This window comes from Trachypithecus francoisi, unplaced genomic scaffold, assembly GCF_009764315.1.
Source record: "Trachypithecus francoisi isolate TF-2019V2 unplaced genomic scaffold, Tfra_2.0 Lachesis_group14, whole genome shotgun sequence".
Taxonomy (NCBI): domain Eukaryota; kingdom Metazoa; phylum Chordata; class Mammalia; order Primates; family Cercopithecidae; genus Trachypithecus; species Trachypithecus francoisi.
In genome coordinates, this window is record NW_022681459.1 from 29,752,186 (window position 1) to 29,779,866 (window position 27,681).

The 27,681-nt window shown below is 53.9% G+C and overlaps 1 protein-coding gene and 1 long non-coding RNA gene across 2 annotated transcripts in view; one reads left to right on the forward strand and one right to left on the reverse strand.

The window, feature by feature from the left end:
- Positions 1–1,522: 1,522 nt before the first annotated feature.
- Positions 1,523–27,681, forward strand: part of PDE9A (phosphodiesterase 9A) — a 114,906-nt gene continuing 88,747 nt past the window's right edge. The window contains exon 1 of the mRNA XM_033232585.1: positions 1,523–1,825. Coding sequence (XP_033088476.1) covers positions 1,757–1,825 — 69 coding nt within the window. The 5' untranslated portion in view covers positions 1,523–1,756. The remainder of the gene's footprint in view (positions 1,826–27,681) is intronic.
- On the reverse strand, positions 11,254–13,371 carry LOC117095838. Its single transcript, XR_004442199.1, has 3 exons — positions 12,704–13,371; positions 12,231–12,452; positions 11,254–12,106 (listed from the first exon to the last, which is right to left on the reverse strand). It is a non-coding gene; the product is annotated as an uncharacterized LOC117095838 (long non-coding RNA).

Consider the following 27,681-nt stretch of genomic DNA (forward strand, 5'->3'; position numbering starts at 1 on the left):
AGAATAACTAAGTGGCAAGCCAATCAGCCATCTGCTGATAAGAACTCCATGCCAGGCGGCACACGCGGCCCCAACAGCACGGTCTCTGGATTAGCCCAAATAGCGCCGGAACATGTGACAACAAATTGAAGTACTAGTAAATGTACTCACTTCAATGAGCTGGGGACACAGTATCCCCATGGCGAGTCAGGTGTCCCACTGTAACCACCCAGCTGGGTGCCCCCACCGCAAAGGCCTCCAGGCTGTCCCCTTCTCATCCCTGTCACTTGAAAAGCACAGTTCATGGTGCCCAAGCTCTGACACAGACTCTGCTGGAGCTGTGGGCAGGGGGTGCCAGGCTATCGAGTTCCAAGCTATTGTTCTTTGGGAGCACGCCCCCCGCCATGAAAGCAGGAGGGAGACATAAAGTGACAGGATGGACTGGCCAAAGGCTGAGGGCGACCACTTACCTCACAGGACGATGCCACTCCCACGGACAGGCAGGGAGCCCTCACCTTCCGCAGGACCCCAGCTGCCACCAGGGTTCCAGGTGGCCCTGGGGGTGTCTGTAAAGCCTGTGTCCATCCACCAGGTGGAGACCAGGCTGGCCAGGGAAGGGAGAGGAAGTGACCACCGGCCCTGGCACTGGCTGGCGGGCTCCAGCAGGCCCCGGGGGGGAAGGAGGAGCCAGTGTGCACCAGACTCTCTCAACAAGCAGCACTCAGACACTCAACAGATGGAAAGCGGTGGCTTGGAACTCACTTCCAACCAAACAATAGCACATGCTCCGGCTGGCTTTGATACTTGCTTCCAAAGGCGACATGCACCCAGGGCCAGGACCAGGACATCTGAGCCTCCTCCCCCAGCCGCCAACCCCATTCCCACTGGAGGAGCCCAGGAGAACTGGGGGCGGCCAAGGCAGCCCCTTGCGTGCTCTGCAGGTCCAGAGGATGCCCACAGCCCCCTTCCCCTCCCGCCTTTCCCACACTCCCTATAGCAATTCACACAAGGGGGTAGGGGACGAACATGCAGAATCCAGCAGATAGCTTGTGGCGGGGTAATCCTCGGTCCGGCCCCATACAGGACAGAAATAAAATCGCCATTTCAGCTCTGGGCGCAGCTGGAGGCTTGGGAAAGCTGTGGGTGAACGAAAAGGAACTTTTCCCGTTTTGTATTCAAATGAAATGAGGGTGGCGGTCGCAGTACAGAGGAGCGAGGGGAGTTTTCCCGGCGGGGCTGCGGGGTCCACCGCGGCGCTGCCTCGCTCAGCCCAGCGCTGGCTTAGGACCACGTGGGGAGGCGACGGCTCCGGGCCGAAGGGGTCGCTCAGGGCTCTGCACAGCTATCCAGGGGGCATCGGGAGATAGGCGGCCGACGGGGGCTGGAGTCAAGGGAAGAAGAAAGAGGGGGAAGGGAGGTGAAGGGAGTGAAGAGGAGGGGAGAGAGGAGAAACGGGGGAGGGAGGGGGAAGGGAAAGGGGGGAGGGGCGGGCGGCCGGGAGGAGGAGCGCGCGAGCCGGAGCCGGAGCCCGAGCCCGAGCCCGAGCGCGAGCCGAGCGGAGGAGGAGACCCTGCGGCGCGCGGCGGCGGCTCCCGGGCGTCCCGGGCCGGGTGGCGGAGCGGCTCTGGTTGGCTGAGCGCCGCGGGCCGCCCCCGCCCGCCCCCTCCCGCCCCCTCCCGCCCCCTCCCCTGCTCCCCTGCTCCCCTCCCCCGCCTCCCGCGGCGGCTGGCGTCGGGAAAGTACAGTAAAAAGTCCAAGTGCAGCCGCCGGGCGCAGGATGGGATCCGGCTCCTCCAGCTACCGGCCCAAGGCCATCTACCTGGACATCGATGGACGCATTCAGAAGGTAGCCCCCTCCCCCACCCAGACACCCCTCCTCCCCCCGGGTAACAGCGCCGGGGCCGGGCGCGGCGGGGCGGGACTGTCCGTGCGTCTGCGGGTTCTGGCTGCGGCCTCCGTGCGCTCCGCCAGCTCTGGTCGGGGGCGGGGGTCCCCGCGCGCCGGTTCCCTGGGAAAGGGGCGACTCGCCGCGGGGGGTGGGGGGTGGGGGAGGCGGGCTAGTGTTTCCATTTCATAGGCAGAGCTTTTCTTTTTAAAGATCTGATTAGGCTGAGTTTTTACATTCAAGGGCTGGCACATGAAGCCTTTAATTTCCGGTGGATCGGTCCGCCGGGCAGCCCTTGGGTCGTGGTCCGCGGAGGGGGCGAGCAGCAGCCGCTTCCTGTCGCGTGGGGGCAGGTGCGGGGGGCGCCGGCAGCGGGGAGCTGCTCCCTCGCAGGTGGGTAGCTCCGACTACAGAGGGGGACTCCCGGTCGCTGCACCTCCGGGTCCCCGCGGAGAGCCTGGGGGGCAGCGGATCCGGCTCTCCCCTCCTGTGCGGAGATAGGAAGTCCCTCGAATGTCCAGGGTTCCTAGCGGACTTGAGTTACACGGGAGAGGGGTTCAGAATAGACCCCTTTTGTTCGTGGCCCCCTCTGATGGGCGGAGAGGGACAATGAGCGCGCCGGCTTGGAAGGGGCTCTCATGAGCTCCCCCTAAAGTCCCCAGGGAAAAGCCATTGTGAGGAAATCCCTCAAACCTCAACTGGACGTTTCAGGAAGCCCGTGCAGCTGCTTCTCACCTTTCTGCCCACGGAGTACCCCACTGAAGGAGGCCAGGGAGAGATACCCCGGCACAGAGCAGGTGCCGGCCAGGCTTGAGTCTCTCCTGTTCCCAGATGTGCACTTAGCCAGCTTCATCAGTAGATTTAAGTCAACAAGCCGCCCTCACCCTGTGCCCAGCTTGATCCCCGTGAAATGGAAAGTACAGCCCTCCTCCACTGTAGCCCGCTTTGAGAGACTCAGATAACCAGGAGGAGGGAGCATCCTCAAGGACAGGTGGTCATCCCCGTATTTCATCAGTGCCGGGCAGCTGGGCAGGGGCAGACGCACAACTAGACCCAGGTCTCTGACTCCAGGACCAGGAGTCTGCAATTGCATGGCACTGTAACAGCCTCCTTTCTCCCCAAAGGAAGGAGTGGCCCTCCCTTGAATATGTCACTGCTCCAGCATGCACACTCACACACATCCACACACATGCTCCAGTGCTCACACATCCACTCACACACGCACACAAATGCATACGCACACGTGCACATGAGCACACAGACATGCACACCACATAGGCACGTGCACACACACTTTTTCTGCCCAATAGATGAGAATGGATCAAAGACCTGCCTTTAAAAAAAGAAATATTTGCCGGGCGTGGTGGCTCACGCCTGTAATCCCAGCACTTTGGGAGGCTGAGACGGGCGGATCACTAGGTCAGGAGATCGAGACCATCCTGGCTAACATGGTGAAACCCCGTCTCTGCTAAAAAAAAATACAAAAAACTAGCCGGGCGTGGTGTTGGGCGCCTGTAGTCCCAGCTACTCAGGAGGCTGAGGCGGGAGAATGGCGAGAACCCAGGAGGCAGAGCTTGCAGTGAGCCGAGATCCGGCCACTGCACTCTAGCCTGGGCGGCAGAACCAGACTCCGTCTCAAAAAAAAAAAAAAAAAAGAAAGAAATCTTTTTAAAGTGAGTAGTCACCAGATCTACAGTAAGCAGGTCCATCCTAAGAACTTCCCAAAGGTGTCCCGGGAGCAGCTCTCTTGGAAGCAGGTGAAAAGTGGAGGATAGCTTCAGGAGGGGTGGGAGGAGGACGTTGGGCGTGGCAGGCCAGGCTGTTATTGTGGGCAGGATAGCTTTTCACAGTGAACATGCTGAGGTTGGGGTGATCTCCAGGAAAGCAGCCTGCAGGTGGGCCCTGGGGAAGACATGGCATGCGGCACCTGTGACGGGGAGAGGCAGATTGACCACCAGCTCCACCACTTCCTGTAACCACGAGCAAGCGCCTTGGCTCTCCCAGCTGGCATCCTCGTCTCTAAAGAAGGCATCATAAAATCTACTTTATAGACTGGAATGAGAAGGGAACGAATGAATGTAAACACTGCCTGGAACACTGCAGAACACGATGAGCATTATTCTCCCCTCAGTTCCTTCCATAAACGTCCTTTCCCGGGCAAACAGGGAGGCGCCAGACTGGTCTCCAACTCCCCCCCGCCCGCCGGTCCCCCATCTCCAGGAGGTCTGTTGCTTGCTCCTGAGTTGCCCCCGCCCTCTGCCCCTTGCTGTGTACTCCGCTGGCAGCTCCTAGCTGGACTGTGAGCCCTGGTTGAAGCTGAATCATTTGCCCAAGCATGTGCCAGGCAAAGCATGATAACTTCTCGCTCACCTCCCAGGCTGCACACCCAGCAGCGCTGTCACGGGTGGGTTGCACCAGGCTCAGCTGAGAGCACTTTCAGCGCCGCTGCCATCAGCCGCCATTCCTTCTCTTAAAGTACCAGGCACTGGGTAAATCCTGGAATTTCCAGCGTGAATCTGTCTCCCTGCGATCCGTGCCATCTCCTCTCCATCAAAGGTGGTGGAAACAAACCCATATTGCTTCCTAGGAGAGGGCCCTGGGGGCCAGAGATGAGGGATGTATTGCTTTCTGTCACCGTGTTCTTCCACACCACCTGGCCATGAGTCCTGGTGACAGGCACGCCGGCTCCTTCATTATCTCTGCTCTTTGTCCCTCTGGTTACCTGACCCCCTGGCCATCTCAGTTTCCCCCTGAGACTGCAGAGATGGGGAGAAAGGAGGGAACGTTCGAACCTGGGGGTTCTGCTGAGTTCTCTGCTCCGGCAAAGCTCCACGTTGACAATCTGAAGTTGTCTGAGGGAGGCGCCGGGTGGCAAATGCCAGTGTCTCCTGGCTCGGCCTTACCTGTGCAGGTAACCCTGCAGACATTCCTGACGATTCGGAGGAGCCGCTGCCGGCACTTGGCAGCCAGGTCAATGCTTTATTTATATGAAGAAAACTCCAGACACACACAGGTGTCACATCACCAGAGTGACGCAGTGAGAGACAGCAGCAGGAATTTGGGGGATTCGTCTTCCCTCCCCGGGGGCTTTTCCTTCAGAGGTCGTGCAGAGAAAGCTGGCGGTGTGAAGTGAGTCAGAGGGTGCCTCCTGAACCCTACAGGAAGGCAGGACTCCATGCCCTGGAGTCCACCTGAGGCTCCATTTTCAGTGCTCCCTTCCCATCTCAAGAACCTTGGCTCAGCTACTTCACTCTGTGCCCCTGGGTTGCTGTGCTAAGAACTGAATGGGATAAGGCAGATTGCCTGGTCAATGAACCACCTGTGTTTATTGAGCATCTACTATGTGCTGAGTGCTGGGGTCCAGAGTGAATGGGAATGGGAAGGAAACCACAAATGATAGACAGCAGCAGATGTTGCAGGCTGGGTGGGCCAACCCCGTATGGGGCCTGATGAACAGGTTTTTTTTTTTCCTGATGATCGGCTTTGTGGGCTTTGTGGGGAAGGAGCCCTTTGTGCAGAACTGGTGGCCGTGAGGATGGCCTGGTGAGAAGCTGCTGAGGGGCCTGGGGCCAGCGTCCACCCAGCCAGCAGCATCTGCACAGGCCTGTCCCTGTCTGTCCCTTGGCTTGCCGGGTGCACAGATCAGGACTTGGCACTTGCCCAGCACCAGGTGAAGCCCTCCTCTCGCCCCCCACCCCGCGTCCAGACCCGCAGGTGGGCTGTTGAAGAAGGGGAGAGGTGGGAGCCCAGGTCCCCAAACCTAGGGTGCTGAGGTCCTTGCTTCGGAGAGACTGTGTCCTCCAGGAGCTGAAACTTCGTCTTTCCGCAGAGGGTTTGTCTTTTCCTTTCCTCAGCTTCCCCTACCCTGGGGGCCCCCGGCTGCCGCACCTGCTCCTTTCTCTTGCCTGTGGAGAAAGGGTTTGCTCAGCTGAGTTGCCCATGGGTCGACAGGGACAATGCACTCAACACTGGGGAGCTGGTGGGGGTCCCACCTGGTGGCACATCCAGGCTTGGGTTTGCCAATCTTCTGAGTAGGGGAAGAGAGAGGCCTTTGGGACCCCTGGGCCTGGCTGTGGGTTCAGGTCTAGCGAGGAGCCACATCTGGGCGAGACTGAATGCTCCGAAGCCTCTGTGGATGCCACTGCCCTGACCCGGTGACCCCCTTGGGACACTCGCACTCTGCGCGGCCTCCCTGGCACCTCTGGGCTGTGGTGTTCTGCTCCTGGCCTTGCTCTGCAGCTGGAACCCAGGTCTGAATGCATCGGCAGCTGCTTGAGTTTGCGGGGCTGTTTCTACTCTAAACCAGGGCAGCGAATGTGCACAGCCCGAAGGGAGGAGCAGCACTAGAAAGTGTTCAAGCATCCGCAGAAGTTGGCTCCCAGTTCTTAATAGTTTGCCACCCACTGTGGCTACACCACACCTGCGCCTGCCTCCGCCCCATCTATGCCTGCCCCCTTCACCTGCAGGAGCCCAGAGCTCCACGCCCTGGGCAGCTGGTGGGGCCTGCCCAGGCCTTCTCATGATGCTTCCGCCAGCCTGGTCCTGGGACCCAAGGCCAGCCTCTGTGGGCCCCAGAGCTGTCCCTTTTTCGCTCAGTTCCTCCCCGCTGCACTTGGAGTCCAGGTCTCTGCATCCTGCTGGGGTGGTCTCTGGTCCTGGCCCAGGGGAATGTCACTCCCTGCTGCCTGTTTCTACTGATCCGTCCTGTTCAGGCCCCTCTGCCTTCATTTCTTGCTTTGGTACGAGCATGAGCTGGTGTTTCCCGGCTCCTCAGGGGAGAGGAGAGTGCACTGCCCCAACCTCGTCTGGTGTGGTCAGCACGGTGGGGCCTTAAGCCCCATGCAGCTCCTGTGTGCCTTTCCCCTCTCCTGCCCCCTGACATGGTCAAATGCAAACCTCCTTTCATTTTAGAAGGCATGGCCTGCTCAGCCCACACACGCAGCGCTCTCTCCTGTGGCTGCAGGCATCTCTGCTCACTCGTGCAGGGCTGCGTCCCCCAGCTGCCCTGACCCCTCTCCAGGTTTCTCTACTCCAGCATCACTGTCTACGCCCTTCTTCCCAGGTGGACAGCGGCTCTCCTCGCCATCCTCTCCACTTCCAGCCTATCATCTGTCTGCCTGTTACATATTTATAACTTTTGATCTTTAAATTGGTATAAAAATGGTACTGTAAGTTCATTGAACCAAGGAAAGCTGCTGAAGGAAGGGGGTCACTCACACCCTTTTGGGGTTTCCAGTGTATGCATGGAGGGGGTGGTGGTGGTGGGGGACAGGGAGCAATGGAAGTTGCCGGCCTTATTGCTGTCCTGAGCCCTGGCTGGGGATGACTCCCCTGTCTCTGCCTGAATTGAAGCGAGGCTGTGAAAAGTAATAAGAACCCTCAGTTTTCAGTTCCTTTGTCAACCAGCCATCAGCCATGAAGTGCCTGACCACCTGAGAGCTCCGGCGGGTGCTGTCTCGGACAGGGCCCTGGAAACTGGGCCCTTCCCAGTTTTAACCCAAGGGCACCGAGAAGTTAGGGAGCTGCTGGCCTCCCCACCCCTTCCCATTGGAGTGGTCTGAACTCCCCTTTAGCCAGACATTTCCAACGTCCAGAGGCCCAGGAGGGGACAGCTGGAAGCGGGAAGCCCACCTGACGCCATCAGGAATTTCTGTGAGTGACCTGGAAACCTCTCAGACTAAATCGATGCCGCCCAATCCGGGAATCCAGGAGGACTGGTCCCATGGAGTAGTGGGGACATGGCGCTGAGACGGACAGCTTCGCCTCATCCGCCTTTGCCACTTGCCAGCCGGGAGGCCTGGGCAAAGTCACTTTCTCCCCAGGGAAGTGGAGGCTCACTGTGCAGGCCACGCTGAGGAATGGGGTGAAGTTTCCAGGGCAGGCCAGGGCACGTGGGGAGGCTCAGGAATGCCACCCTGGCCCTCAAGCCTGGGCACAGCACAGTCCTCATGACACTTCTCTCACCCTGGACCCATCAGCCCGGAAGACTCTGGAAGCAGCAGTGGCAGCACCTTCCTGTCACTTGTCTTGTCACTCCCTGAGTCCACTGTGAGCTGGAACCACAGGCAACCATGAAGAGGGAGCCAGAGCCACAGGCCCCAGGAGCCTGAGTCCCACAGCCCGCACCTTCATCTTCAAGCCAGCCGCTCCGAGCTCAGTGTGGGTGGAGGGGCTGTCTAGCCTCAGAAATGGGCAAAAGACAGCTCTCGTTGTCAGGGAGGTAAATCTAGCGCAGAGGAAGGGCACGCTGTCCTCGTCAGACGCCTCAGATGAACTGACATGCAAATGAGAGATGAAACGGGGACGCGCCGGGCAGCTGATCTCAGTGCAGCACCCGGGACACCTTGGGGCACAAGCCGGGCAGGGAGGAGGCAGGGACTGGGCCCCAGAGGGCCAGGATTTCCTGAGAGGCTGGGCCCAGCAGCCCAGTCCTGGGCTTGCTTCCCAGGGGGTGGTGGGCAACCCTGAACCCTCTCCCACCCAATCAACCTGCTTCCCTGGGCACAGGTGACCCAGCAAGCCACACTCCTGGGAAGTTTCAAAAGGTCTTAGGCAAGAAGGGCCCAGAGAGCCCCCAGAGACCAGACGGCACAGCCCGCCAGCTGGGCCTGTCCCAGACAAAGCATGTCTGCACTCCTTGGCTTTCTCCCCAGACAAACCCACCCTGAGCACAGGATCCCTCCAGCTCCCAGGAGCAGGTGCAGGGCCCGCAGGGACGGCTCGCAGAGAAGGCAGTTTGCGAGTCAGTGACTGGCTTGTGGAGGTTGAGACCAAGGCCAGTTGGGTGCCTGCATTTCCAGGGGTCCAAATCTTTTTGAGAAGAAAGTGTTCTAAGAAAGTGCACAGGGTGGGGGATGAAAGACCACGCTCTGGGTACAGTGTCCACTGCTCGGGTGACAGTGCACCAGAATCTCAGAAATCACCACTAAAGAGCTTACCCATGTAACCAGACACCACCCGTTCCCCAAACACTATTGAAATTTTTTTTTTTAAAAAAAAAGATTAAAATGGAAAGAAAGAAGGAAGGAAGGAAGGAAGGAAGGAAAGAAAGGGAGAGCACAAGCAAGGGTCCATCTGCAGGAGTTGGAGGAGCATGTGCCTGTATTCCTGGCACCATGGGCACATTCATGCTGTGGGCACCAGGGATGCCCAAAGCACTTAACTGCCCGGGGTGGCTGCTGACATTTTCAAACTCAAAAAGAAATATTTTCACCTGAGGGTGCAACTTATTTGTCTTGACCCCATCCCTGACCGCCTGTCTCCCCCTCTCCCTGACCACATCTCCCTGAATCCAAAAGCTGGTCACGCAGTGGGAGCACTGGCCCAGTACCCCTGAAAACTCGGTCTAGAAACAACTAAAAGAAGAGCCACAACGTTTTATTCCGTTTGCTTTAGACCGTCTGCCTATTTTTTTTAAATTTTAAATTGTGGTAAAATATAGAAACAATAAACACTCCTTCCCATCCCCCTCCCCCAGCCCCTGACCCGCACTGTTCATTCCGCTTTCTGTCTCCATGAACCTGACGGGTGCGGGGACCTCAGAGAAGTGGAGTCAGACAGGATCACCCTTCTGTGCCTGGCCTCGGTCACTCGGATCATGTCCTCAGATGCATCTGTGTTGTAGCACGTGTCCGAATTTCCTGCTTTTTAAGGCTGAGTGAGATTCCATTGTGTGGAGGGGCCACATTTTGTGTTTCCATTCAAAACAGACGAATCGATGAAACTGCCTGATATTTTTAAGCCTCGGTCATTTTCGTTCTTAGTTACTCAGTTTGCAAAGGACTGGCCTGTTGCGATGGGTTTATTGTTGCGTCTTCTGAAAAACGGAGTTCCCGAAGCCCTCTCCACGTCTTGAGTCATGGCTGTGCTGCTCTGCGAAGCTGTGTGCATGTCTGGTGGTGTAGCCTGTGATGTGTCGAAGCGGAAGGGGAGGGGGCTGCTCAGGGAAGACAGATGCCCCAGGTTCTGCTCCACGGAGCTCAGCTACCAGCCCTGGTGGAGAGCGCAGACGGGGCTGATTTGTCATTTGTTTGCCCTTGAGCCCAGCAGCTGTGTGACCTCCCCGGGGCAAGTCACTCACCCTCTCTGTGCCTCAGTGTCTCTGTCTGTGAAGTGGGGGGAAGTTTTTGGAAGATTAAGTGGGCCAATACGTGTCAAATGCTAGAACACACTGGCACTTGGTAAATGCTATATACATGTTATCATTTGTATTTGTTTGTTTATTATTTATTTATCCATGTCATGGATTTAAGGCAGTCTAACCTCAGTGCCTGGTGGAGAGAGACCCCGGCCCCACACTCCCAGGTTGTCAAGTGGCCCCTGTGCCTCCCACCATCGTTCCCAGCACGGGCTGTGTCCGGGCATGCATGAAGGGCCAGCTCACCGCGCAGCTCTGCTTCCCAGGTTAGCTCCCATCCACACCCCCCTACCTGTTTCCTCACCGAAGGAAGGGCAGATAGATGCCTTCCATGTCCCCTCCCACTGTTGCAGAGAGATGGAGCTCTATGGTACACACACACATATACATGCACACACCCACCACACATACAATGCACACACATCACACGCATGCATACACCATGCACATCACACACAATGCACACACACACCATGCACATGCATACACCACGCACATCACACACAAGAACACACACCACACACCATGCACACACACATCACACACATGCACACACCCACCATACACACCACACGTGCACACACACCACACACACCAAGCACACATGCACACACCACACACACACCAAGCACACACACATCACACGTACACACACCACACACATCACACACAAGAATACACACTACAAACACATCACATATATGCACACACCATGCACACACACATCATGCACATGCACACACCATGCACATCACACACAAGAACACACACCACACACATGCACACACACCACATGTGCACATCACACACATGCACACACACCACACACACATCACAAACACCACACACGCACATCACAAGCACCACACATGCACACACCACACACACACATCACAAACACCACACTCGCACGTCACACACATGCACACACACCGCACACACGCACATCACAAACACCATACTCGCACGTCGCACACATGCACACACCACACACACGCACATCACAAACACCACACACGCACATCACAAACACCACACTCGCAGGTCGCACACGCACATCACAAACACCACACTCGCAGGTCGCACACGCACATCACAAACACACTCGCACATCACACACATGCACACACACCACACACACGCACATCACAAACACCACACTCGCATGTCACACACATGCACACACGCCACTCACATGCACACACCACACATGCATATCACACAAATACACATATCACACAGATGCACATGCACCACACATGCATATCACACAAATACACACACCACACACATATCACACACATGCACACACACTACACACACACACAGTAGGAAGATGACAGAGAAGTCAGCAGAGCCTCGGGGGTTTCAGGTTGAGAGGGGACGAGGCAGGTGGCAACACAGCTTGGAGGGAGGGCAGAAGGCGCCTTCTTTGTGGACTCACAGTGGGACTCGCCTCCTATGGGCGCCCAAAGAGTGAAGCCCCTGGTCTTATTGCCCGGTTTGATGAGGTTTGAAGTGGCTGAGCTTGGAGGGTATGGGCTGAGCCCACAGCAGGCAGGCCTGGCAGTGCCCTCCATCTTCCTGCCCTCTCCTGTCACCCAGCCCGACTCTTGGGGGCGGGGTGCCACCGTGATATGCTGTCACCTGCAGTAGCATGTCTTCATGCCAGGCTGAGACCAGCACCGTGTGACCAGCCTGCGCCATGTCTCTCAGCCGTGTGTTACACTGCACGCTGAGGCCCCACTGAAGCCTGCCAGGCCCCATCCTATTTATTCCAGGTAGTCGTCTGCCCAGCACCACCCCTCCCAGGCCTTTCCCCAAAGCCCAGGCCTCTCAGCGTCCAGGACTCTGGAGTCTCCCAGGTGTTGATGGCCGAGGTCATCAGCTGGATGCCAGGCCACCCAGGATGCTCCAGGTCCTTGCTGGGGTCTGGAGTTTCTGATTCCGCCTCAGTCCCTGTGGTGAGTCCACTGTGTGTCCTCAGACAATGGATCAGGGAGGCCCCAGAGAATGGTCCGGGGCCGAGTCGGGTCCAGATGCCAAAGGGGCTTCTTGACGCGTCTCCAGCTCCCACCTGCCCCTCGGAATGCCAGGCTTGGCTTCTGGAAGAGAAAGCTGGAGGTTTAGTGACTCCAGCCAACTGCTTTGAGTCCGAGGTATCAAACTAAAAATAGCGAGGCCAAGAGGGAGTCTTTGTGTTCGGCTCACTGGGCAATGGTGCCTCACCTCGCAGCACGACACAGGACTGATGGCACGGGGCACGCTGGTCACAAAGTGCCATTCTCAGCTTGGCACAGGGACATGCCACCTGCAGGTGATGACACATCCCAGTGTCACCCACCCCTGATGGTACCGCTGCATTGAGGAGGAGCCCAGATCCAGGGAGACAGTTGCAGCAGATGAGGCAGGAGGCCAGCGAGGGGTTCTGCCTGCCTTCCGGGCTGGCCTCTGCATGGACACAAAGCAGGTAGGGCGTAAAGGGGACCCTGGCCACCAAAGCACGCCTGGAGCCAACTGGACCAGTGCGAGGCCCCAGTGCCAGCATTCAGAGACGTTTCTTTTCTGGCAGGAAAACCGTGCTTCATTTTCTAATGAAATTCCAAGACAATCAAAAGGAAAGGAAAGAGGAGGGAAAGGAGGGAGGGAGGGGGTTCCATTCTCATCCGAATGGAAGCCCCCCCATCACCAACTCCACTCACCACCTCTTATCTCATGTCTCCCATTTGGGTACACACGGCCGGGTCGGCCTTGCGAGAGCCTCAGGTTCCTCTCGACTTCCGCCTGCCTGCACTGTCACCACGTGCTGCCACTGACCTCTTTTCGTCCCCTACTGGTCACTGCTGCGAGTCGAATTGTGTCTCCCAAAAAAATGGATTCCTGTCCTAACCTCTGGTACCTGGAACGTCCTGTTGGAAATAGGATCTTTGCAGACATAGTCACATCAAGACAGGTCGAACTGCATGGGGTGGGTCTCAAGCCCATATGCCTGCCATCCTTCTAAGGAGAGGGAAATGTGGACACTCATTTGTCCACAGAAATGAGAACGGAAGACGTAGAGACAGAATCAGGCCATGTAAAGACAGAGTCAGAGACCAAAGTGATGTGTGTACAAGCCAGGCACTGCGGGCAGCCCCTAGAAGCTGAGAGAGGCAAGGCTCCTCCCTGGAGTCCTGGGAAGGGGCCAGCCCCACCCATGCCTCGAGCTCAGGCTTCAGGCCTCCAGAACCATGAGAGATAAACCTCTGTGGTTTGATGTCACCTAGTTTGTGGTCTTTGTCATAGCAGCCCCAGGACACTCAGGGAGTCGCCTTGTGGACCTTCATTCTGGCCCTCTGAGGGAATGATTGGCTCTTAGAAGACCCTTCAACCTGCCCTCTGTTCCTCCTCCCCCACCCAGCGACCCCTGGCTACACCCTGCCCAAGGGAGCTCATCAATGCCCACAGGGACCCTGTGATCCTGTCACCTGGGCTCCCACAGGCCAGCAGTGTCGGGACCTGGACATGTGGCTCCAGCCTTGGTAGCCACCCCCGACCTTGCTCTGCTCTAACAGCTCCCGGCCTTCCCTGCCCCCGCCGGCCCTTGCTGAGTGTCCCCTCTCCTAGGAAGCCAGATGTGTCGCGTGCAGGTGCCTCTCTGCACTGTAATAACTCCTCACCAGGCACCCCTGGAGCCCAGGATCAAGTCACTCACCTTCCAACTCTGCCCCTGCCCAGAGACTGACCCGAAGCGGGAACTGTAACAGTTGTTGAATAATGAACTGGATGCATGCAGCTCACCCATGGAAGGGCGTTGCTCGGCTGGGCCAGGGATGAAGCTTCTCCCGCGTGGCTCTGCAGTCTATGCCTCAAGCTCCTGATGCTGCCCTGGGCACCTCTGCCCAGTGAGGCCCTGTTGAAGTCAGTTGGGGAGGCGGTATGGAAGGTGAGAGGGGAGTCCCAGCACAGGAAACGCTGCCTTCCTGGGGCCCTGTAGAACAGGCTCACCTTCCCCAAGGGCCTTCTGGCCCTGACATCTAAAAAGATGTTTTTTATCAAAGGGGAAAAGCAGCCCTGAGGTGGGGGCGTGGCCATCAGGAAGCAGGCTGGCCATAGCTGAGAGGGCGTGGCCATCAAGAAAGGGCGTGGCTGCAGCAGGAAGGGCGTGGCCATCAGCTCCAGAAGGCCTTTCTTGCTGTCCTTGGACTTGGGTTCTCTTTGTCCAGGAGGATCTCAGCTAGAGCTGCCAGTGGCAGGGCTGGCACCACAGCACTTCTGAAGTCTCCCCACCTCCCAGTGTGAGGCTGCCGGGAAGGAGGGAGGGCAGCTGGCTTGTTTCTGGATGAGCCCATCTGACTCAGCAGCTGGGACCCAGCAGGAGTACAGAGCAGGTCCTGAAGGTGCCGAGGCCCCACCCGCAGCTCCGTCTCTGCTTTGTGAGGGCTGCACTCCCCCGTGTGCATCCGGCATCACAAAGGACCATAGGCCCGGCGGCCTCCACAGCAGACACCAAGGCCCTCGCGGTCTGAAGGCTGAGTTCCCAGGTCAGGCTGCAGCAGGGCTGGTTCCTGAGGCCTCTCCTGGGCTGGCGCCTCCTCCCCATGTCCATGCAGGGCCAAGCCTCTGCGTGTCTGTGTCCTTAGCTCCTCTTTTTACAAGGACATCTCGTTTTAAAGGCCTGGTCTCCAAATACGGTTATATTGTGAAGTGCTGGGGGTCAGGACTACAACATGAATTTTGAGGGGACACAGTTCAGTCCATAGCACCCCCTTTGGGAAGTGGGAATGTCCATCACCCTTCCCCATCTTCTGGCCTTTGGAACCCTAATGTGGGAAAGCAGGAGGGACCCAGAACGACATTGGGTCACCAAGGAGAGCATCGCAGCCCAAAAGGTTGAAAGGCAGCACCAAGGTCTTCCGCCTGGTGACGGCTGACTCGCCCTCCCGGACTCCAGGCTGTCCCCACTCCCCCGCCACCCCCAGCATGTTGAGGCACCTGGTCCCATCTGCCCATTCACTCCCTGTACACAGACTTTGCTTCTTTGTCCTCCAGCCAGGGGTGCAGGGCCTTGCTGGCGAAACAGCAAACAACCCCAACATGCTTTGCAGCCTGACCAACCACATGAGCAGTTTGAGGTGGCTGGCTGGAGATCACAATGAGGAAGTTGGATGACAGGTCCTTGAAACGTTTAGCAGCCCATAAGCCTATCCGTTCAGACACCAAATCCACAGAAAACGGAGAGACAAGATACTGATTTTCAAAAGGGAGACATACCCCAGCACGTACAGACCAGGGAGGAGGTTGCTGACATGGCCACAGTTCTTAAACTACTTGACTTCATGGATGGGGCACAGTTTTTTTTAAAGGGGGATTTAGAATTCTACTTGGCAGGTGGCATGAAAAAGAGTTTTGAATAGAAACACACCGCTCCCTCCCAGTTGCCTGCCTGCTGTGTTTGTTTTGTTCTCTTGAAACAAAGGAAGAGAGTGGTGAGGATGGAGGGAAAATGAACCGGGAAGAGTGAACACACTCGGCCTGCTTCTCAGATGGTCTCAGACTGTCTCCGCTCACAGTAGTTGCAAGTTTTTGGGTTTTATGCAAGTTGGGGGTCACAACAGGCATCTTGCCAGAACCAGGCATTACCTTTTTTCTAAAAGCCTTGCTGGGCCTTCCTGAAAGGGCTGGCAGGCACCCCTTCCCTAGAACCCTGTGGCAAGTGCCCTCGTCCAGACCCCCTGCTGTTTGGTCCAGGACCCCTGCAGTCCTGACTGGGACTACCTTGGCCCTTCTCCAGGGAACCAGCACAGGACATGTGTTTCTGTACGATGAACCGCCCTTTCCCCACTGCAGTTCTAGTGGAATCTCCCCTCCCTTATCCCATTCCCACTTGGAAATGATGATGATGGAATGGACGATGTAGCTTACCAAGACATCCAAGCTCTCTGGGTCGAAGCTGGGGAGAGGGGTGCACAAAAAGGATTCCACTCTCGTCTGCCTTCCCCTGCCTCCTGGCTGGGCTCTCCCTTTCCCATGGTTTCCTCTAAATCTTTTCACCCATGCCCAGCCACACCATTCTCACATACTGCCTTGAAACTGGGCTCAAAGGGGCTGCATGCTGAGAGAAGGTCCTCTCCCCCAGTGATCCTCCAGAGGGGCTGCCGCCTGGGTCCCCCGAGCACCTCCTACCCCACCCTCCCCATTCCTGCCATGCCCAGAGTCCAGGGAGCCCGGATTCCAGGGAAGGGTCACGTTAGCTCTCACTCGGAGTCCTGATACGGTAGAGACAGACCGAGGCCCTGGGAGAAGTGAGCATGAATTATTAAGACAAGGGTGAGGCCCCAGAGAGGGGGTGGCGGAAGGGTCATGTTCATGCATCGAGAGTTGCCTCTTGCTTGAACCGGGTGTCCAGGAGTCAAGCAGATTGCGACCGGCGAGAGGCCTTCAGAAATGCCCCGTGAGAGTCTTGTGCCCTGCGCTCCATCTCAGCACACTTCTTGTTCTTTTGGTTCGTCGATTTTTGCATTTTCAGTCTCCTATGATCCATTATTTATAACAGTGGAGATTGGCCTCAGACATTAGCAGTGAGGAAAACAAAAGCGAAGCTACCCAGAAAACTGACAAGAGTGATGAATGAACAGAGCCGCCATGACAAATGGACTCTGCGCGGAGGCCCGGGATCCGCGCAGATGCCGGCGCAGGGGAAATGGGCCCTGAAATCCCACCGTGCGGCCAGGCAGCTCTGAGCGTGAACAGGAGGGCTGTTCAGACGGTCCGGATAGCCGTGTCTTGCGCACGAACATCCTCCGTAGGCAGAGGAATTCCCCATGGATTATCAGAGCCGTTCCCGCCACCCTCCCACCTCCCGGGCGGGTCACATCAACTCCCTCTGCAGCCTCTGGCCAGCTGCTGAGCCCTCACTGTCTCCCCTCGTTAATGTCTCCTTCACCATCCCCTCCTAAACTGTCCTCCCAATCGCATACACGCGCTGAGGCTCACCCGGCATCAAGGACTCCCACTGCCTGCGAGAAAGATGCCACCCCTCTGAGAACAGAGGCCAGGGCCGCTGTAGCAAATGGCCGTAAATGCCACAGCTTAAAACAACAGAAAGGGATTAGCTCACAGTTCTGGAGGATGGAGTCCAAAATCTGAATCGCTGGGCTGCAATCCAGGTGTGGGCAGGGCCCCGCTCCCTCTAGAGGCTCCCGGGGAGATTCCCTGCCTTGCCTCCTCCAGTGCTGGTGGCTGCCCGCAGTTTGGAAATCGCAGCCGCATGACACCACCTTCCTGTGTGTTGTGGACATCCCTGCCTCCCCTGCCTGCGGGGTCTTAGGTATCTCTCCACTTCCCACTGAGTTTCTCTCCACATTTGAATTGGATTAACTCATGCCATGTTAGACAAATGTGCCTCTCAAATCCTTCTACTTAACAGGCATTTGTTGAAAGTTCCTGTGTGCTGGGCCCCAGAGAAGGGACGTTAGTTAAGAGATGAATCTTGGGAGGCCATGGCATGCTTCAGAGACTTGGCGTCAAAATGATGACCCACACCCCACTTGGCGGCTCATCTGGGGCCCTGGAATCAGCAGACCGAGGTTGGAACCCAGCAATGGCACATGCTGGCTGTACGTTCTCGGGCCTCAGTTTCCACATGTGACATGGGGATAGGATCTGCCCAGCAGACATAAGAGCTCGCCACATCCCAGATAGCTGAGTGTCTCATAGAGGCTCCTGGTATCATCTTCCTGCTGCTGCTCAGCACGGAATGAAGAGGTTCAGGAACTTGCCCATAGTCAGGGATAACAAGGGACAGAGCTGGAACCGAGCCTGGGAGCCTGCACACACAGCCCAGTGTGACCGTGCCTTCCAGGGAGAGGCTGGCCCTGGCACCAGGTGGGCACGCCAGCATCACCTTGAAGATGTGCTTTAAGGATCCAAGATAATGTGGGTGCTTCAACAGATGCATGGCAATAAAAGGAGTCATGTATCACATTCATGCACACACACACACAGAGACGCACTCACACACACATTCACACTCACACATACACACACATTCACACACACATTCACACAAGCACACACATACACTTAGACACACACATTCACACACATACACTTACATTCACACACACATTCACACCCCCCCCACACACACGCTTACACATTCACACACATACACTTACATTCACACACATATACTTACATTCACACACATTCACGCATACGCACATTCACACATACACTTACATTCACACACATTCACACCCAAACATACACATACAATTACACATTCACACCTTCACACACACACACACATTCACACCCACCCACACTCACATACACATTCACATTAACACACATACATTCACACATACACTTACATTCACACATACACTTATACATGTTCACACACGTACATTCACACACATACACACATTCACACACGTACACACATTCACACCCACACGCACTCACACATACACATTCACACAGACACAATACACACGTACACTTACATTCACAAGTACACTTAACATTCACACACATACACTTACATTCACACACGCTTACACACACTTACATTCACACACACATACATTCACACACATTCACACATACATTCACACACACATTCACAAACACAATCACACATACATTCACACACATACACTTACATTCACACACATACACTTACATTCACACACCTAGACTTACACACTTTTGCACACAAACATACACACATTCAACACACACACATTCACACTCACACACATACACTTACATTCACATACGCTTATGCACATTCACACACACATTCACACAATTCACACACATACACACTTTTGCACACACATTCACACATATACACACATACACTTGCACACATACTCATACACATTCACACATACACAGGCACTCACATGCTAACACATACACTCACACATGCTCTCACACATTCACACCACATACACATGCACTCACACACATTCACACAATCACATTCACACACACACTATCACATTCACACCTTATACACTCATGCACAGTCACAGACATGCTATCACACACACACTCACATTCACACGTACACACATTCACACACATACACTCACATTCACATGCACATACACTCTGACACACACACATACACATGCACTCACACATACACTCACACACATTCACACACACACAGGTGCATTAGTTTTCAAGTCAAGATCCTAGCACAGCCCACACCCTGCATTTGCTTGGTGTCTCCTGAGGTCTTTTTCTAGTTATACTTCCCATCCCTTTTCTTGCCATGTATGCCTGAACACATGTTATCTTTGATCGTTAAACCATGACTTAGAGATACAGATGTATGACAAGCTGAGAGATGATGTGAGACTGTTGTTAATTTTTTCTCCGTGTATTAGTTACATTGTGGTTCTCTTAACCACAAAGGAAGCGAAGCGTTCTACTCCAGAGAACCGCGCGGAAACAGTGCAGACAGACTAGCATGACACCTGAGAGGAGCTTTAGGATAACTCCTGTGCTGGCGAGGTTGGGGTCCCGTTCAAGCGGGAGGGGAGGCATGGGGACAGGTGTTAAAGTTGTGGGTGTGCTGCTGAGGCTTCATGACACTTTCCTCCTGTTCTTGTGTACGTCTGAGCATTTCCGTAACAGAGAGGCGGGGTTTTTGTTTTGTTTTGTTTTGTTGTTTTTTAAATAACGTCTTAAATGCCTCTGGCACTTGGGAATCTATGGTAATTTCTGTTGTTGTATATTCTTTTTCAAATGCAATGACCTGAAAAATATCTCCTAAACTGGAAAAGGAAATAAGGCTGAATACAGATTTTATTTTAGCAAATAGAGAAGTAGATTGGCGGTTAACTGTAATCCATTCTGAGTGTGGCGTTATTAAGTATTCTAAAAACAAAAGACCAAAGAAAATGAACAATATGTCCAAATGTATATATATAATTTGTAATTAGAGGTAAATTGCAGGTGAATTGCAGATATACACAGATAGATGGATGGATAGATGATTGATAGATTGATTGACAGATGATTTGTAGATAACTTGCAGTGTTTCTTCAGTGAAGGCATATTTATTTCTTGGGTAAAAAGAAAAAACAATAGAATGTAGAATTTGGGGCTTGGCCTCTTTTAGCTGGTTTTTAAAATATTAAACACTCGTAATTATCAAGTGCTGAAAAAGGCAATAGAAAATTCACCTTTTAACTCCCTCAAAGATAGGAATTTGTGAATCTGCTAGTGGGTTGGGTTTGGCTGGTCCTGCGGGCCCGTTTGGTCTGTTCCCTCCCCTAGAGAGATCTCCAAGCCCGGCTGAGATGTGCTTGTTTGTCTTGAGGGCAGACAAAGCCTAGCAAAATCTTACGGAAGCCGATATAAAAGCTTAATAGCTTATAAAAGCTCTAAAAATGATTCACAATCTAGGATAGAGAAAATAAAAGGAATTTGAATTGGTTTATTTTCCTTTGGGGGAGCCTAAATCAATATTTATTCTGGGTATGCACTCAGAAATATCAGTAATTTGAGAACAAGGCAAACAGAAGCTGCACGTCCCGTTATGGCCGTGAGCCCACCTTGCCTTCGTTCAGACCACGGCTGAAGGTCTGACTTAGGTGCATGCACCCCTGGAGCTGAGGGCCTGGAGCAGGGCCAGGCTGGGCTCTTCTCTCTTGTCTGTCCTCGTCTGTGGGAATGAAGATGACACAGCGCTCAGGAGGTCCTTTTGGGGACCCAGAGTCCCTGGACTTTTAGGGCGCTTGGCTATGGTTCCAGCCCGAGCGTGGTCTCTGTCCCTGTTGGTGGCTGTGGTTATGGCATGAGCATCATTAGTCACAAAACATAAAACCATGGAACACAGAATTTTGCCCACCCTGGTGCACACAGGAGCAAGCTTTGGCACCAGCACCCCCTGAACACATGCCACAGGGCAGGTCCAGCTCAGTGCTGGGGTGTGGAGGGACGCACCCGGGGCCTGCCTGCAAAGATGTGCCCTTCCCAAGATGCCCTGCCTTGTTTAGAAAAAGAGAAAACTGGCCTAAACCATAGTGAGGTCAAATGGATTGTTTAACCTGTCGAGTTTGGTTTTTTTGTTCATCCAACGTGGTTGATCTTATTAACGCGTACGTATTTGTGTTGATGTGGCTTCCAGCTTCCATCGCACTGTGGATACAGTTGGATGTGGCTGCTAATCAATGCAGGGCTCAGTAGTCAGTGAGAGCAATCAGAGCCTGCTGTGTGGTGGCATCCCCGAGTTAAGACAGGCTTTTGTCCCATACTCTGTTGAAACCAGAAATGCTGACATGTTGAAGTTAAGGCCACGTGCCTTGGTGCTACTTGCTTGCGAAACAGCCTTTGAAGGGAAAAGGAGGAGGAGGAGGATCCATGAGTTTCAAGGGTCCCCTCCTGTAATCACGGCTGCCACTTAACTGAGTAAGTAATGTGTAGCAGACCCTCTATCTGCATGACGAATCCTCCTAACATTCCCCTGGGTGAAGTAGGATTTGTCTCGCTTTGCAGCCAAAGAATCAGAGCCTCAGAAAAGTTAAGAATTCTTCCCTGGGTCAAGCTGGTAGGAGGAGGGACTGGAGCTGAACTCACATCTCTACCTCCTCTCTTCCTACTCCTCTGCCTTTCTTGCACCTAGAGCAGTGTACAACATCAACAATTGACCAGGGCGATCCTGGAGATAAGAGACAGCTAAATGGCACTGGCCCAGCCAACCCCAGGCCTGCCCAGGTGCAACAGAGCCAGCTAGGAGCATTGGGTAGCAGAAGTCAGTCTGCTGCTTGACTGTTCTCACCTCCAGGCCCACAGCCTCCTCTACCCTGATGGTCTATGAGTCTAGTGCAGCCCTTTGCACAATTTTAGCAACTGAACCCTTTTCCTCACAAAATTGTAACACCATCCTAACATATGAAGCATATATAAACACTTGAGCGAACCATAATACTTTCTGTTATTTCATAAATTTGCATTTGTGGCACCAAGAAGATAATTAATGGGAACCAAGAGGGTTCTTGTGTAAGTTCTGCCTTTGGATTTGGGGGTTCGAGGTGACAGCTATAGGCTCACATTAGTGTCTGCATCACTTTGCTTCAGTTTGTCATGGTGGCCCCCAAATCCAGAACCGCCCTCCTCGCTGTGTGAGGAGGGTCCTGCCTCTACCACTCTGCAGACGTGGGCCAGCCCGGATGGCTGGGCAACGCTGCTCTGCGACTCGCCGGCCTGCAGGACATCTGCAAAACACTCAGGTCTCACGACAGCGGTCATGAACGGCCTCACGGACACTGAGTGGACCTGACCCCAAAGAGTATGCGTCGTCCTGGAACGTGTTGATATTTAGGTTATTACACAATGAGTGTGTTACTTTGCAATTCGTGTCTAACAGAGTTAGAGCAGGGGTACTTATAGAAACGAAGAAATGAAATCTGAATCCATGCTGACAGATTCCCCCTCCCTAAACCTTGCTCAAGGCAACACAGGCGACCAGGAGCAAGTCCCAGCTGGCCTCCTGCTGGCGTGGTCTGAGTGGTCCAAGCAGAGCCCCTGCCCAGGCTCACTGGACTCTCCTGGAGCCCGCAGACACCACACCCTTCCTCATCACTGAAAACTCCACTTCCACAGTGTAGGAGATGCATGGACTGAGGGCCAGTAGGAAGTGCTGGATCTTTAGACTTTTTTTTTTTTTTTTTTGAGACAGGGTCTCCATCTGTGGTCCAGGCTGGGGTACTGTGGTGTGAGAAATTCTTTAACACTCCACCGAGTCCTGGCCCTTGGAGAGTGAGGCCTGGCTCTGAGGCTTCTTCTCAGGACTCCATGTGACTCTCAGGATGGAAGAACAGGGTGGGGGCTGCTCCTGTCCTCCCTCCCTCCAGCCCCTGACCTTTGTAAAATGGCTCCGCCTACGCTCCTGTGGTCAGTGCAGAGCCATGGAGGCCTCTCCCCTTCCCTTCCCAGGAGGGGCCCCGCCTTGTCCCCCGCTCCGGATTCTGTTCGTCCTCCCCCAGGTCCTCTCTGCTGCCTCCCACTGCCCCGTTTCCTCCAGGAACCTCCCTCTCCTGCACCAGCCCCTCTCCTACCCCCCAGACACACACTCTTTACATTCCGATTTCTGTCCTCTGGTTAACTGGCGTTTAATTTTCTCAGCTGCTTGGCTTAATGCCAAAGAGTGTTCTTCCAAATAAAAATGGTAAAGACCTTTTTTCTCCCATGAGAATTTTATGTAAACGCCGTGTAGCATGCTCGTAGGCTGGTTCTGTTATCATTTTCTAAGCTCAGCTTCCAGAGCTAGAGAACTTTTTTATTGGTTATAAAAACCCTACATAATCAGTGCAGAAATTTTGAAAAATGCAGAACAGTATCAGGGAGAAAATAGTTTATCCCCCACTACCCAGAGAAAACTGCTGTTAACCCCGAAGCACCACAGTTGCTGGTGTTCTCATGCAAGGGTGCATTTAGGAGTGTGTGTGTGAGTGTGTGTGTGGCCTTCTTTTACACGATTTCGCATTCTGATCATTTTCAGTCAGCATTACATCAGCAGCAGTTTCCAATATAGCATTAAATTGTCTTCAAAAACATGATTCTAAAGCCTCTATAAAGTTCCATCATTGAGGCTCACTAAAATGTAATCACTTCATTGTTTATGAGATACTCAGCTTAATTCCATTTCTCCGTAGTGAATAATCCAGAGCAACATGCTCAGTGTGCATCTTTGCCTGCAGCAGGGCAGTGCAGAGCGCTGGTTTGGGTATAAATCCGGGGGTGCTATGGAGATGAGATGACATCGTTCGTGGAAAGCACCAGAATGGCGCCTGGCACTTAATAAATGCTCTTATTTTTATGTTTATCTTCATTATGTCCCTAAGAGCCATTCCTGGAAATGAGACTCTGGGTCAAAGGGCACAAATAAACTGCCAACCTGCTTTCCGACAGCGCTGTGCCCATACGGCGCCAGCCCGAACGGCGCCAGCCTCACCGCCTCTGGGTTCGCGCCGCTGCTTCATCTCAGATACTCTCTTGAGATAAGAGGAGAGTCCCATGCAGCCGTAAGAAAGACAATGGGGAGATCTGTGTACCCTCCACCCAGTCTCCCCCACTGGGAATGTCATGCAAAGTTATGGCCCAGTCTTACAACCTGGGTATTGACAGTGCACAAGCCCCCATCTGATCCAGATCCCCCAGTTGTACTTGCTGATGTAGGTTAGATATTTGTCCCCGCCAAACCTCATGTTGAATTGGTATCCTCAGTGTTGGAGTGGGGCCTGGTGGGAGGTGATTGGATCGTGGGGTAGGTTTCTCACAAATGGCTTAGTGCCACCCCCTTGGTGCCATCCTTGATATAGTGAGTGAATTCTTGCAAGATCTGGTTGTTCATGTGAGAGGGTGGAAGGCATCTCCTGTCTCTCTCAACACACACGGGTGTGCACGCCTCCCTTCCTCACGTGATATGCCTGCTCCTGCTTCGCCTTTCACCCTGAGTGAAAGCTCCCTGAGGCCTCCCCAGAAGCCCAGTGATGTCAGTGCCATGCTTATACAGCCTGCAGAACTGTGAGCCAATTAGAAATTGACCTTATAAATGACCCAGTGTCAGATATTTCTTTATAGCAATGCAAGAACAGGCTAATGCACTTGTACTCACTTGAGCATGTATAGTTAGCTCTGCACAATGTTCTTGCCTGTGTAGACTCTTAAATCCACAACCACAGTCACAGTCTAGAACATTCTATCACCTCAAGGCTCCCTCTTATAACCACATCCCCTACCTGCACCCATTTCCAACACCCCATCCCTTACTCGATTTCCAGCACCCTGTCCTGGTGAACATGAATCTGTTCTCTATCTCTTCAATTCTGTCATTTCAAGAATATTATATAAATGGGATTACACAGTATGTAACCTCTTAAGATTGGCTTTTTTCAACTGGCATCATTCCCTTGAGATCCATCCAAGTGGCTGTGTGCACCTTTTCCTGGCTGAGCCGCGTTCCATGTTGTAGGCGGACCCCAGTTTAGCACTGGCCCACTGGAGGGCGTCCGGCTCGTCTTCAGTTTGGGGCAGTGCGACACCTTCTCATGGTTGTTAGTGTGATTGTCACTGGTATCTGCCTTCCATGTCTTGGAGGCCAGTGCGGCTGCCCTTAGAAGTCAGTACTTCTTATTTTGGTTCGGTAGGAGATTTCTGATGTCAGTTTGACATTTATAATTAATAAACATCATCATGAAGTTACAAGAGTAAATAAAAATACAAGGCAGGGTGAAATGTAAGATGCTCGGGAAGCTGAGATCAGTAGCCGTGTGAATACAGCAGGGCGGGCACCAGCAGTGAGCTCCACGCGGCCTGGCGTCCAGCCTCATTAACCAGCTGCCCTTGGGGAGGAGCAGAGCCCGCTCTTCCCTCCTGGGGAAGGACAATGTGTTGGAAAGATGGGCTGCCTTCTCTCCTGCAGGGGCTCAGCGTCGTGCTGTGTACATGCCTGGGCTCTCATCTTCAGCCCTAGCCACTTAAAACCACTTGGGGGGAAAGACTGTAGACTAACTATAATGAGGACAATTTCGCTCCGGATCCGTTATTCCAAGTTCGAAGAAGCTCTGTAAAAATTGTTGCTAAGGCAATTGAATAAAGAATTTCAGCCGATGTAAGCGGTAACAGCAAGACAATGAACATAATTGCACGTTTTACAACAACCAGTCTCAAAGTACGACTTCCCTGACACAGATATGTTTTTAATGATTTTGAAAGGTAACACAGACATGTTCAGGGATTCGGAGAGGCAACTAATGCCCTCCTGGTTTACCAGGTTTGTAGGGTCGTCTCCCTGGTGAGAAAGACTACAATCAGCCTTGCAGACAGGGCGCTGTCTTAGGAAGGCACCTCCAGCTGTCCCCATGACCCAGCCCCTAAGTGTTTCACACCAATACTGTTCCTTTTTGACGGTGCTGCTGCTTTTCTTTCCCCAGCCTATCATGCTCAACTCAAACCTCAGTTGCCATCCAGTTATCTTTTTTTTTTCTTTTCTTGAGATGGAGTCTTGCTCTGTTGTCCAGGCTGGAGTGTAGTGGCATGATCTTGGCTGACTGTAACCTCCATATCCCGGGTTCAAGTGATTCTCCTGCCTCAGCCTCCTGAGGAGCTGGGACTACAGGCGCATGCCACTGTGCCCGGCTAATTTTTGTATTTTTAGTAAAGATGGGATTTCGCCATGCTGGCCAGGCTGGTCTCGAACTCCTAACCTTGGGTGATCCACCCACCTCAGTCTCCCAAAGTGCTAGGATTACAGGCGTGAGCCATGGAGCCTGGCCTAGTTATCTTGTTTGTCCAGGAATTGGAGCATTTCTAGGTAGCACCACAAATGTCTGTGCAAGAAACCCACAATTTCCAGTGGTCATTGACTTTGTGCCAATCCAAACTAGAATCTGACAAACCCAGCAAGAAATGTTCACGGCAGCTGCAAGGAAGCGCCTCAAACAGAAATAGAAAAATGAACCAGGGTCTGCTCTTCCCTTCCCGGTGTGGAATTGATGGAAGCCGACTCAACACAGAGCCCTGGGGGCGTGAGGGGCTTGGCGGGATCTCTGCCGGCTGCAGATCTCTGCTCTGTTATTACCAGCCCTTCTGCCTGGCTCCTAATTGCTCTGAAGAGGGAATAATTTTCTCAGCAGCCATTGCCAGCCACATTTGGACTGAATAGATGCTGAAATGGCAAGGGTAAATGGGGCAGAGACAGTGAGAAGTCATTTTCTATCTGGAGCCCAAATAAAAGCGCTAGACCAGTGCTTCCTCCCACACTCCTGCCTGGCCCCTCTGCAGCCTCAATGCCCTTCTAAGAGCTGCCTGCCCCAGTAGGAGGCCAGGCTGGGACCAAGGACACCCAGTTCTGGGTAACCGTCTTCCCATGGCTCCTTGGACAACCACCTTAAAGAAGGGAAAGGCAAGAAGCAGAAGGAAAGCAGAGGCTGGACATTGGAATCAGTCTTTCTTTAAACTAAAAAAAGTTTTCATGTATGTGAACGTGTGTGTGCATTTGAAGTCGTATGTGGAAGGGGCCATATATCCATCAATGCATGCTCCAAAAATCAGAACCGATGGACGGCAAACAGCATCGGATGTGCAGCCAGTATTCTTCCAGCGGCCGCCCCCGGGGACCCGGGGAAAACAGGTGCAGCAGCCAGGACCATCTGTGGGACAGGGACAGGCGAGCATGACAGCAGGTACCACGGATCAGGGTGCACAGATAGGCCTGGGGGAGGCAGCATGGTGGGGCAGCCACTTCCCCTTGGCATGGCTGGACTGGAGCCCAGTGGACTCGCACTGATCAGAAGGATCCTCCACTAGAAGGATCTCACCAGACGAGTCCCCTCCAAACTGTAGCATGCAGGTGCCTTGGGCTTCATGCTGCACCTTCCAGATAAAAACACACAGGAGAGCTGCAAGAGCTGGAGTCCCGTGGACCTCAGAGATCCAGGTCACGAGGAGGGGGCCGCGCTGCACCAGGACACGTTCACCAAGGTGAGCCCTGGTTCCTCCCCACAGGCCACGGGCAAGGAAGTGTCGATGGCAGGCTGGCTCAGTAGGTGGAAGAAGCTTCCGGAATGCCTGCCCACAGGCTGCTGCTGGCATCGAGTCTGTGTCCTATTTTCCATTCAGTGCATACATCCTCCAAGTACGATTTCCACTCGGAACCCTGAGCTGCCTC